The sequence below is a fragment of the Cydia pomonella genome, chromosome 13, assembly GCF_033807575.1.
Source record: "Cydia pomonella isolate Wapato2018A chromosome 13, ilCydPomo1, whole genome shotgun sequence".
Classification (NCBI taxonomy): domain Eukaryota; kingdom Metazoa; phylum Arthropoda; class Insecta; order Lepidoptera; family Tortricidae; genus Cydia; species Cydia pomonella.
The window spans coordinates 20,789,043-20,802,684 of NC_084715.1; the positions used below are offsets into that span (position 1 = coordinate 20,789,043).

A 13,642-nucleotide genomic window follows, 5' to 3' on the forward strand; every position below is an offset into this window, starting at 1 on the left:
CTTACAAGGCAATTTCCTTAAAATGTACCAATGCAAGTGCAACCACAATACGTGTAATTCACTTTAATGTCGTTGTTATTGTTAGTGTCTAGTCCACACTTATTAGCGCATGACGATCGAACAAACGTCATAGCCATGATGCGACGTCATAACACTCAAAACTTCAGCGTGTGTCACGTCTTTTCGGCGTGTGAATTGTAAGATGTCTGCCGGTTTTGACTGAGTCAAGGTCGCGTGATACAGATTCCGACCATATATGGTCCAAAGTGCGTTAAAGTGACTATGGCTATACAATGAGTGTTCGGGTAAAGGTTATGATATTAAGGGTAAACTTTTTGTTACCTAGCAGCACACAGTATATGGAAATCTTGGGAAAGAGACTGATTAATTTTTAAGAAGCAGAAACGTCTGCGAACGATGCTATTAAGCTTAGAATAAATTTAAAAGTGGAAAAATTACTGTCTTGGGTGAGACTTGAACTCACGGCCTCGGTATCCAGAGGCCGTGAGTTCAAGTGTCACCCAAGACAGTAATTTTTCCTCTTTTAAATTTATTCTAAGCTTAAACAGATATCTAACCTTTTTTAAACCATCAGGAGGAAATTGGGCTTTACTTTAAAAGTTCTTATTTTAAATCGCTATGTACGATGTCTCGCTCGCACATCGAATGTGAAGTCTGCCTTAAATTCTTACTCTTGGTAATATTAGCCGAGTACTGCTTAATGTAGGGTTAACAGACGTCAGGAATTGGCGACCATCTCAACAGTGCTCTCGAAGCCAATTGTTCGTCAAATTGAGATGGGCGCTCTGCTCGAAGCACGTCCATTTAGTTTTGTCTGGGTGTACCTGAGAAGTTTATTCTTATCCTTGCTAATGTTACCCGAATACTGCTTGATGGCGATCTTCTCAACCGTGCTCTCTAGGCCGAAGAAGTTCGTCACGTCGAGATGGGCGCTCTGCTCGAAGCACGTCCAGTTAGTGTAGTCTGGGTGTACCTGAGAAGTTTATTCTTAACATTGCTAATGTTAGCCGAGTACTGCTTGATGGCGATCTTCTCAACCGTGCTCTCTAGGCCGAAGAAGTTCGTCACGTCGAGATGGGCGCTCTGCTCGAAGCACGTCCAGTTAGTGTAGTCTGGGTGTACCTGAGAAGTTTATTCTTACCCTTGCTAATGTTAGCCGAGTACAGCTTGATGGCGATCTTCTCAACCGTGCTCTCTAGGCCGAAGAAGTTCGTCACATCGAGATGGGCGCTCTGCTCGAAGCACGTCCAGTTAGTGTAGTCTGGGTGTACCTGAGAAGTTTATTCTTACCCTTGCTAATGTTAGCCGAGTACTGCTTGATGGCGATCTTCTCAACAGTGCTCTGGAGGCCGAAGAATTTCATCACGTCGAGGTGGGAGCTCTGCTCGAAGCACGTCCATTTAGTTTTGTCTGGGTGTACCTGAGAAGTTTATTCTTAACATTGCTAATGTTAGCCGAGTATTGCTTGATGGCGATCTTCTCAACCGTGCTCTCTAGGCCGAAGAAGTTCGTCACGTCGAGATGGGCGCTCTGCTCGAAGCACGTCCAGTTAGTGTAGTCTGGGTGTACCTGAGAAGTTTATTCTTACCCTTGCTAATGTTAGCCGAGTACTGCTTGATGGCGATCTTCTCAACCGTGCTCTCTAGGCCGAAGAAGTTCGTCACGTCGAGGTGGGCGCTCTGCTCGAAGCACGTCCAGTTCGAGTTCTCTGGGTGGACCTGAGAACAAAACTTTATTTGTAAACCATGTCGTTTCTAAAATATATAAACACTAATTCTTCAGGTTTGTATACAGTACAAATCGTAAAACTTATGTCATTTTAGGATGTTTTTGCTAGCGGTCCAGGGACTATAACCCGCCTAATTTACATTCAGGTTACTGATATAGGATAAACATAGTTTAATTTTCAAGTAGAAGGTATCCCAATATGGGACCGGCAAGAAATTCGGCGGGACACATTTTGTCAAAACATTACATTTGAAAAACTATAAAACTACTAAAATTTTCGTCGGAAAAAACCTCTTCCGATCTTTCAAAGTCAAACAGCATTTCGGTCGGTCTTTCGGATGTTTATTTACAAAACTACGAAATCATCATTTTTATTCCTATTATTTTGCCACACCTACGTGAGTGCTTTCGCATCCAACTAAACTATAACTGCAATTTAAATGTTGTAACACCAACAAAATAGTCGCAGGCCCGACTCTTATTATTAATAAAAAATGTACAACTTTAGCTGCTATCCCTACATCCCTAGGGCTACAGTTCCGCCTAAGTGTACATTAATGCATGGTTGGTAACTACGAAATTATTCCGTGGAATTCGTGGAAATGATGATGTCATAATATAATTTTTCACGACTGCAAATTATGGTTATTGTACGTGGGCGAAATAGCGGTATTTTTCACGCAGCTTAAGTAGCTAAGTGAGCCATTTGCAATAATCCGTATTGTGAACAAAGTTGTGTTGTGTTTAGATAATTTTGAATAGCATACTACGGCTGCGATGCAATGCGATAGCAGCCACACTCTTGACTGTCCATCGGTGGACCTTATGCCTTTTGTAATAAAATCCATCAATGGACAGTTAATAGTAGTATAGCAGAAGCAGCTATTCAAACACGATTTTTTTCTCGAAAATAGATATAGAATAGTTTGTGCTGAATTGTACAGTCACCTGAAATAACATATTGCGCACAAAAATAGCTGACATAATCTTATTTGTAGAGCCAGATAATATATTTAGTTCGTTTATTGCTAAACATTATTAGACTGTACCTTCGACAGGTAGAGTCTAATAATATTCAAGTCATAATTTATATTTCTATCTCAGCTGAGCTCCCAAGTGACTAAAGTTTGAAGATCCGAATAACTTTGAATGTTTGGCAAAGTTGGAAAGAGTTGGAAATACAATAATTCTTTCTTGTTACTGCAGCCTTACAAACTTACAATAAAATAAGATTTTTTTCAGAACAACTTTATATGTAAATTTTGCTCATTTGAAGAGGAATTGTATTTAAAACTAGTTATAAGCTTGTACGAATCGTTGTTTAATACGTTTTTTTTTGTATTCGTTTTCACTTCGCTTTGCACTAACTTTACTTACTTGACGTTGACACAGTATGTTATTTTATTATATGTTTGTCTGTTCCCCGTCATCTCATCGCACCGTTTATATTAAGAGATTAAGACAGCCCATTCACTTTTTCGTTCGCCTTTTGTCATCACCACAATTACGCAGTCCGCAAGACAGGGATAAATGGATTAAAAATTAAGCGAATCTTGTAAATTCTTTTTGAGAATAAAGTTCTTAAACCATAATAATCCCCATAGCCACAGCACAGTCTTGATAAGAACAGCTATAGCAGAATTTCTCATCGACTAGAACACAAAACCCGAATTTGTTAATAGCTAACTGTCTCCCAATACTCGGCCTTCCCTCCCTCCTTTCCCGTGTTGATCAAGATCCCCTCAACCCCGCTCTATCACAACCAGGGATACAAATACTTTTTAATGCACACTTCAAAACAATACAAAAAGAAAACAGCAGGACAACAAGGATCTTTATTTCCAAATTGTTATTAACTCTTCAAGTGGCATATGTAGTTTTTGAGTTGATGGAATTTTGATTTTATTTCAATTAATCAAATTTGAAATTTAAATGACATAATAGTCGATTCCAAGAGAACAGTGGAAGCCTATCTTCACGCCTTCTTAAGGAACAAAAACGTAGATTTATCTTTCAATATCCATTTCTATCCTTCAGAGTCGAGCGGCGAATTTTACGCCATCAGTCAACGTCAGTCAGCGACAACAATGATTTTCATTTGTAATTCTTTACTTCACTCCGTGCTTTGTTATTGGGATTTTCCAGAACATTCGCGTTGCATCTATTTCCTTTTTAAGACAAAAAATGTGACGAACCCCACTCCAAACAACGAAATTAATGGCCATGGTAGACTGTACAAACTATAGGTACTTATAGGTACGCAAGGCAACTACCATCGTTCGAATACCTATTGCATGGGCGATAGAGACGAGAAGGTGTTTTCGAATTTTGGCGTTCGCGAAACTCCCCGTCAGTGTTGTTTTGCACCTTGTGATATTACGACCAATTTCTCAATCTACTACATTTAGCCTAACATCACATTGATGTAGCCAAGCCAAGACAATACGTCCGTTTCTACAATTACAATAACAGCTTATTTTATTATGTGCCACGGAAGAATGGTGTTCCAGACATTTTGGAGCCAACACATAGGAGCCCTTTTGACATTTTCATGATATTGTAAGGGGTAAACCGTTATTGTTATTATTATGAGCCCATATTGTCTCACTGCTGGGCAAGGACCTCCCTCCTATTCTTCCACGTATCCCTATCATGGGCAGTGTCCCACCAGTCTCTGTCAAAGGCGTCAAGCTCGACCCGCCATCTCCGACGAGGTCTACCGTGACGCCCAATAAGAGCTACTAAAAAATTAATATAAATTAGCTTTTTAAATAAAAGTTAACAAACAATTTGTACATTTTCGGATAGTTAAAACATTTATTGGTTAACCAACCAAATACAAAATCGCCTGGATCTTTCACTGAACGATCTGACTTTAACCTACATTATTTGATCATGTAATGTTTCCATCTAAGTACCCTCAACTGACTTAAGGAGCCATTTGAAGGTACATCTTGTTTACTTTTATTTAAAATACCTAAAGAAGTGTTGGTAGGAACTCGAGTCTTTTGAGTCTGAATTTAAAGATATCGACTCGTCTTTACGAGTCTTGGCGCTTAAATAACTTCCGAGTCTTTTCAGTCCCGCGCCGAGTTACGAGTCCTTTCCTGAGTCTGTTTTGAGAGTAACTCAAAAGGACTCGAGCCTCTGAGATAAAGACTTTGGCAAATATATTATAGATTCTAACTAAATAACAGTAAAGAAATTATGCGTTATTGTATGATTTGTGTACCTAATCCTCAAATATTACTTAAAGACAATGCATTACGAAATTTTGCAAACATAAAAATTGAGAGTTCTTTGAAAAGGTCTCAAGTCTCTACAAAAGACTCGGGTCTCTGACAAGTGGAAAAGAACTCGAGTTTAGACTTAAATCAAGAGTCTGAAAACTGAGTTCAGTTTTAAAGCAGAGGACTCAAATGACTCAAGTCTTAACCAACACTAACTGATACTGACGAAATATGGTTTGATTTATCGTAACTATTTATTGTAATATAATCACAATCTGTCAGTAAATTATGGATTAGTTATTTTGTCTCTTAAAAGCCAGCGCGTCTCCATGTCAAACAATTCCTAATAAATGTGATAGCTACGATTAAAATATTATGCTTTTGAAATATCTTGAGTAGATATTTGCGTAAAATGTGTAGCTCCCAATTAACAGTATTAAGGTGCGACCAGACCGCTGCTTAAAAAACGGTCACGATACGGAATCGCAGTGACGCGTCGTATGCGTACCGTTTTTGACGCCTGCTCCCCACACCGCTGCTTAAAATACGCTGACGCACCGTAAATTGATCTGCGTAAAAATCGCAAAAAATATTACACGGAGATCTTATGGCAGACACCACACCGGTGACGTAAAAGACGCAACTGTTTTGTAAATGCAGCGTTTGATTTGCGAACAAAAAAGATTCGCGTGAAGCACGTCACTGCGATTCCGTACCGTCACCGTTTTTTAAGCAGCGGTGTGGGGAGCATGCGTCAAAAACGGTACGCATATGACGCGTCACTGCGATTCCGTATCGTGACCGTTTTTTAAGCTGCGGTCTGGTCGCACCTTTATACATGTGTTTTCCTAACTGGGACAGGAATAAGGTTAACGTCTCTCTTTTGGACGTACCCAAAAGCTAAGGTCTCATAAAGCCTAACTTTCTGAATTTTCTGATGAATGTATACAGTGATAAAATCAATAGCTATCCGCACGCTAAGTTCGCACTGACTTGACAATGAATCGAATGAAAATTTACTATGGTCTACATATATTGCACACAACAGGCAAGCTTTGTTTTAAAATTGTATGACCCAACTATTTTTACTGTTTTTTTTTTTTTTTTTTGGAGATCCAACAGCTGTGACATTAACATAGAAAAATATAGTAGATACAGGAAGCCAATTATAGGAACTCACAGGTAGTGACATAATACTAAACTAAGATAACGCACTATTGCAACCACATATGTGAACAAAGCGAATACAAATGATACTTAATAAGGATAATGTGGGAGTTCAAAATACTAATTAACTTAGTAACATAATGAGGTCTAAGGTAAAAGTATAAATAGTAAATACGTAATTATAGGTATTCAAGAAGGCGACAATACGCTCACTCAAAAGACTCAAAGTATTTCTGCACTAAATTACGTCTCAAGCTAGGAATGCCACAGTTGAATATATCCATATCCAATTCTTTAGATAGCTCATTTAGGTTACGACTGGCGCGTGGTAAAAAAACTATTCTGTCTGTATTTGGAAGATGCATTGCTGATTGCTATTGGGGGATGATACCTTTTAGAACGAATGGGGGTTTTGAAACATAGTTTACTTAGCAACTCAGAGCAATCGATTACACCATTGGTTATACTTAGGAGATATGTAATATCGGCTATTTCACGGCGTTTTTGTAAAGGGACAAGGTGATGGTGCTTACATATTTTAAGATAGTTGGAAGAACTGTAGGGATATTTTAATTTTAAGCAAAGGTGTTTTATGATTTTTTTCTGAATGCGTTCAATTCGGTCAATATATGTATTGTAGCAAGGGTTCCAGACCTGAGAGGCATATTCTAACTTACTTCTAACATATGAACAATATAGCACCTTAAGCGTCTTAGCCTGAGTGAAGTGAACAGAATTGCGCATTATGAAACCTAGGGCTTTATAAGCGCCACAAATAATGTTATTAATGTGATTATCAAAAATTAGTTTAGAGTCGTGAATGACCCCTAAATCTCTCATACATGATACTTTCTGCAGGGTTTGACCCTTTAAGGCATAGGTAGTATCGACTAAGTTACGTTGGCGCGAGAAGGTCATTGCAAAACATTTAGAGGGATTCAAGTCCAATCTGTATAATTGACAATAATCATCAAGGCGTACGAGGTCAGACTGTAGTAATATTGAGTCAGCAATAGATTCTATCTTTAAGAAAACTTTCATGTCATCAGCGAAACAAAGAAGCTTGGAATGCAGGAGACATTTGTCAATATCATTAATAAATATATTAAAGAGCAACGGCCCTAATAATGACCCTTGCGGTACCCCACTAGGAACAGTGACCCAGCCGGACATATAATTATTCACGACAACAGCCTGGGTTCTGTTCTCGATATATGATATAAACCATCGCAGTAAATCCCCATTTATTCCGATGTTATTCAGCTTTGATATTAGTAAGCTGTGGTCAATGCGATCGAAACATTTGCTGTAATCAGTATAAATTACATCAACTTGGGACCCACTATCCATAGCGTCAGTAACATAATCGTTCAACAGAATAAGATTAGATACTGTAGATCTACGTCGCAAAAATCCGTGTTGATTAGCATTAAAATAATTACTTAAACAATTATAAACTTGATTAAAAACAATTTTTTCAAGCACTTTTGATAAAATACATAATTTGGATATGGGCCTGTAATTTGCAATATCAGTTTTGGGCCCTTTTTTATGTACTGGGGTGATAAAAGCAGACTTCCATATTGAAGGTATAGAGCACTCTGAGAAGGAACGCCGAAAAAGCATGACTATCGGCTTTGCTAGGTTCTCAGCACACTTAATTAAAAATTGTGCTGGGAGCTGATCGGGGCCAGCAGACTTGGAGGGATCTAACTTAAGCAATAAGGCGGTGACGAGATCTGGGTCGACCTCAATTGAATTTAGGTTGACAATTGACTCAGTGCTAGAGGCAAGTGAGTTATAATTGGTCGAATTAATAGATGGTGAAAAATTGGTAAAAAAATAATCTGAAAAGGCTTCACAAATACTCCTGTATTAACCAAATTATTTCCATATTTCATACTGCTGGGCAGACCGTGGGAGGTTGATCGTGATTTGACAAATGACCAAAATTGTCTCGGGTTACTAGAAATATTTTTTTCAGCACGACGCACAAAATTAGTAAAACATTCATGTTCTAATTTACGAACTCTGTCCCTCAGTACATTATATGAAATTAAGTCAGAAACATTGTTATATGTTCTGTATTTTTTTAAGTATTTATATTTTTCTTTTATGACTTTTTTCAAAGGAACAGAAAACCATGCGGGATAATTATCTTTTTTAATATTTTTGCTAGGTATAAATTTGTCTCTAAGTCTAAGAAAAGTCATGTAAAAGAAATCCAGCGATTGGGCCAGTGAGCGACCAGAAAATTCCTCTTCCCAGCATATAGACGCTAATTCATTATTGATAGATGTATAGTTACCTTTATTCCAATAATATTTAACAAAGGGAGCTGACTGCAGAGGGTTAATCGTAGTATACTCAATTTTAACAATAAGAGCCTCATGATATGGGTCAATAGGTACTATAGGACTCGCGCAGTGACTAACAGATACAAGGTCATTAGATATGACTAAGTCTAATATCTTCCCAAAACGATTTACAATGCCATTGTACTGGTTAAAATTAACAGCATTAAGCTCGTCAACAAAACTGCACTCTTTGGCTTTTCTGTTTGGCCCTACGGTTTACTGGTAGAGAATGCCATGAGGCATTAAGTCATCCATTTGCACCTTTTAAGGTGTGCAATAAAGTTTAAAATCAATAATGTTCAATGAGTTAATGTCAAATCGTATTGCTTCATACGCAACATGCATATTATATAAAATCACTATTGACATACTACGAGCAACACTCTTAATTGACCCTCGTTGAACCTTATTCCTTTGCAATAAGCTTTACGAATTGTCAGTTAACAGTGTTCACGATATTACACTCGCCGTTAGATATATCGGAGCGGCCGAGGTACTCAAAAATATCTAAACACGCACTTTATCGACTGTTGTCAAGAGGCGTGTTCAGATATTTGTGAGCACCTTGGCCGCTCCGATATTATCGGATGGCGACTGTACACAAACCGCTACCGATGCTGCCGTATACAGTCGTGTGTAAACATCTTATCATTTCATAGCTATCATTGATATCAGCTGTGCAATAAATCTAGGCGGCCGTGACATGGATAGAAAGCGGAAATAAGTTTGTTTATTTCAAGTCACTCTGGCTTTCTGTCAATGCCAAGTTGGTGATAATTGTTGCAACAATTAAAATAGATAAGATGTAAAATATTAGAGCTGAATGATTATTTAGGGGTAAGTGTTCCACCTTTAGTCAAAAACATCCAACTTGTACATGTATTTAGGTATTATACGTGTCTTTATTATTAGTTTGTCGCTAGTTCTTGTCATAAATGTCAGCTATAGTCTGACGCTGCTAAGAAGCCAATTTTCAGTTATGTAGATATTGATTTAAGAAAGGTATGGGCTCTGTGAATGTCATCTCGCTTTGTGTGGTAGGGCACAGCACATCGGATGTCATTCCAGATCTAGAGCAGAGCCCAACTGGGGAAGTACTTCCACCTTACAGAAAATCGCAGCCAAATAACACTAGACCCTACTCATAGTGTTGTGTTCCTGTCGGTGAGTAAGGTTGCCAGAGCTTAACCAGGGTGCGGGGTGTTAGGGTCGGCAACGCGCATGTAACAACTGGCCACCGACATACTATAAAAAAATTACCCTTATATAGATATATGACACTAAGGCTATCGATTAAACGGTATGTCTTAGCTTCGTAAATATAAGGGTCACTTCATAACTACCAAAATGTACAGCGACTATACTCGCTATAACTTCGTCGAGATCTGTAGGGCTAAGATGGTCGGCTTTTTATTTTATTTTATTTCTTAGGTAAACTTACAGCTAATGTAACAAAATAGGTTTCGAAATAAAAACAGTAAGCCAATTACAAGTTTCCACAGGTAGGTAGGTAGGAGTTTATCATTTGTCACCATGCCTGTTACGTTCTAACAAGTATGTAAGTGCGAAAGTGACGGGTATAATGACAAGTGATAAAAATGGATTACCATGCTGCCACCGCTGGGTAATAATCTCTCATTATTACTTGTAATGCAAAATCAATTGTAAACAAAATAGACGAAAAATCGATTTTCCATGTTCGCGGAGCCCTGACCCGTTCCGGTGACCAAAATGCAATCCAGCCATTTGTTTAAGCTTAATTAGTGGTTCATGTTTAAGCCAACTAGTCAATACATGACTTAATTGGATTTAAGCTTAAGCATAGACCATTAAAAATTAAATTAGGGAAAAGCTAATAGATTAATACATAAAAATTACAAAATAATTCACATTTTTTTACGTTTTCTGACGTTTGATTTTATTTATGGTCCTTAATCGCAAAATCTATTAAAGCAGCATTACAACTTATTTTACAGTACATATGGGGCTACTTTATAGCACTAGTGCGAGAAGTAGCATATTACGTTACTGTGTCGAGCATTTAAAGGGCCATATGTACTGTAAAACGTTGTACGATACATGTGCGAATAGGTAATTCGCAACTCGTGTCGATTTAAAACACTCCCTTCGGTCGTGTTTTAATTTATCGCCACTCGTTTCGAATTTCCTATTTTTCGCACTTGTATCGTAATGTACTATATTGTAATGTTCCTACAAAGTGAATGGTTTTTAAAGCGACCACTTGCGAGAAAAGGGACAAAACTCCTTATGGCTCCTCTTCACGATGGCCCAGCGTAGGCCAGTCCAAGGGACGCAGCTATGCGGTGAAATGAGATAGCAATATCACTTGCTCCCTCTAACGCATAAATGCGTCCCTAGGACTGGCCTACGCTGGGCCATCATGTAGAGGAGCCATTATATTCGGTACAGAGTTTTCACAGACCGCAAACATTTTATTTTAAAATTTCCCTTTTAACTCTGGTATTGTCCAATTATATCACTCCGGAACGTGGTACGATATCTCTCTAACTCGACGTATGTCCTCGGAAATAATGTCTAAAATGAGATAAAGTGACAGCATCCTAAATCTTGACAGTGGGCCGGGTTCGGGTTCGGACGTGAGTTTTAGTGTTTGCTCACGCTTTTCAACAGTTGAGGCCTGGGTCAAAATTATTTTCCTTGTTTGTGACCACTCTGTCACGCTTGTATTCTTGTCTTCTATTAAATTTAAAAAAGTCGAGTGCTATTGCGGATCTAGCTGTACATTATATTTTACATGGGAAAAATTAAAAACTAAATTTCATCCCATACAAAAAGCTCCAAATTGTCACATTTTTGGGGACAAAACAAAACAACGAAAAGAATTTTGGACCGCCTACGATGTTCTGAGCTTAGTTTTTAGATCTTAGATCCAGTTTACTACCAAGTCCTCCAGGTTTTCACTAATTTTGTACTGAAATGTCCGTTGGACAAATTGGGGCAGTCATAATCTTAATCTGATCTTCATAATCTTAGTAGTAGTAGTCTTGAATATAAAAATAGTAAATAGTACTTTTGATTTTCTGGCTGAATACGACTGAAGCCAAGCCTTAAACATATAAGTATAGGTTCTGGGAAACCCATATGCATGACAATCAATAAAATCCATCCAATAGTTTAGAAGAGTCGAAGGACTAAACCCCTCGAATAATATAGAATGCCTCGTGGCATTAAGTCCGCCTTTTGTACTATAAGATTGTTTTTCTTTTGTGCAATAAAGATTAAATAAATAAATAAATGGTATCACATACTTGCGCGTAGTCGTGTAAATACGAGTGAACGCAGATATCAGCTAATTTCCTCAAACGTCAATTTTCTTTTTATATCCCAACCATTGCTTCTAAAAGTGAAAAGGGAACGCCTTAAAGAAGTATTGCACAGGAACGGAAATCAGGCACGGCAGTTGTGTGAGTTGTGTCCAACCTTTTTAGGCAGGCCAAGAAAAAAGAAGTTAATAGTAACTTTATATTTTTATATCCAATAGTCACACTGTAATAGCAAGGCCTAGTACGTACTTAAAGACGTAAGAAATAGGGATCAAAATCGTACAAGAAACTCTTTTATAGATCTATAAGACTCAGTATTTTATTTAAGTGCTCCCACGCGTTCCAGCGAGCTGAATCCTTTCGTCCTTTGTTTTCGCTTAAATAGACGTTTATTTCTGGAATGCTCGTAAATCTCGGGCACTCTAGCGTAAATCATACACATTTCATTTTTAAAGCGGTTAACACCCAGTTAAGTGGGTATTAGGATGCTAAAAATATCTGAACTCGCTCTTAGGGTATGTCTACATTTGGGTTTGATTTTGCGTGAGTTTTTAATATTAGATTTATTTTTAGTACGGAGGGAAGCTTTTCGCTTCTTATCTGGATTTCTCATTATAAAGGGAATGAAACGAAAATGTACCTAAAATAAATCTTCCGAGCTTTATTTATAAAATGAAGCTAGAATTTAAGGTTTTAATTTAAGGTATATCTAACCACGACCGATGCGTAAATACGCATGCACGTGCGGATATGCGGTTGTCATGTTTGATATAATATGTACGCTGTCACATCACTTGCGTTGAGTGCACGCGGGTGTCTACGCAGTGAGCGAGATCTCTGTTGTATAATTTGTATATATATCTATGGGGCCATCCAAGTGAATGTCGCTTACGAAATGCTTTTGCCTTGTATGGTAACTACAATCAAATGCCTAAATCACGAGAATATATTGCCAATTTCGGTGCTAAGTCATGAAATATTACCAGACAAAATATCGCTTTCTCATACGCCTGTCACACTGCTCCTCACGCTACACCTCGCTCTGCTCCTCGCGCTGCCGTGATGCTGCCATCTCCGGGCGCGCATGGCTCTACTTGCGCAATTAATCGCGACGCGACATCAAAGACATTGCGATATGAAACGGGAACGGTGGGCATGACGAGTTACGTGCCCAAACTACGTCTCTGTCTATTTCCCTCGCTACTTCCCATGCCAATCGTCGAGCAGGTGGCCGGAGTATTATAAGAACGGCATTTCGTAAGCGTCATTCTGGTAGAATGCCCCGTATGCCTTTAGTTTCGAGTCAAACAAGTCAGATAGTTAATTAAAATGCGATACACGTTGGAAAACTATGAAGTCACAGGATGCATTATTGCACTTCCTCCAGCCATCAGTTACGTTTATTATCGGACGGTCGTGATGCAATGTGGAAAGCGATCGCCAATGTCAGACGGTGCTCTTGAAACGGTACTGGTACCGAATTCGCCATTTTTAAGCAAATGTATCTAGGTATAAAGGGGTCCACTGATTACCAATTCGCCGGATGATATCGGCCTGTCAGTTATTCGCTGAAACTGAAAAAATAACTGACCGGTCGATATCGTCCGGCGAACTAGTCCCTTAAGAGACGATTCTAAAATTTTCCGGTTTTATTTCAAGTAAGATTCCCAATTTCTCGAAGACGCTTGGATTTTTTGTGTTTAGAAAGGAAAGTTATAATGTCTTCATCAATCCTGTTACGTTTATAGTACGATCGTGTTACAATTCTCTTGTCTTCTTGCAATAATAGAAAACATTTTGTGTATAATCCACAAGTTATTTACTTAGATGGAAT

At 38.4% G+C, this 13,642-nt stretch overlaps 1 protein-coding gene across 3 annotated transcripts in view; it reads right to left on the minus strand.

Moving 5' to 3' along the window:
* Window positions 1-13,642, minus strand: part of LOC133524590 (protein real-time) — a 289,768-nt gene that overhangs the window by 227,400 nt on the left and 48,726 nt on the right. For all 3 annotated transcript variants that reach the window (XM_061860690.1, XM_061860689.1, XM_061860691.1), the window contains exon 4: window positions 1,610-1,739. In XM_061860690.1, coding sequence (XP_061716674.1) covers window positions 1,610-1,739 — 130 coding nt within the window. The remainder of the gene's footprint in view (window positions 1-1,609; window positions 1,740-13,642) is intronic.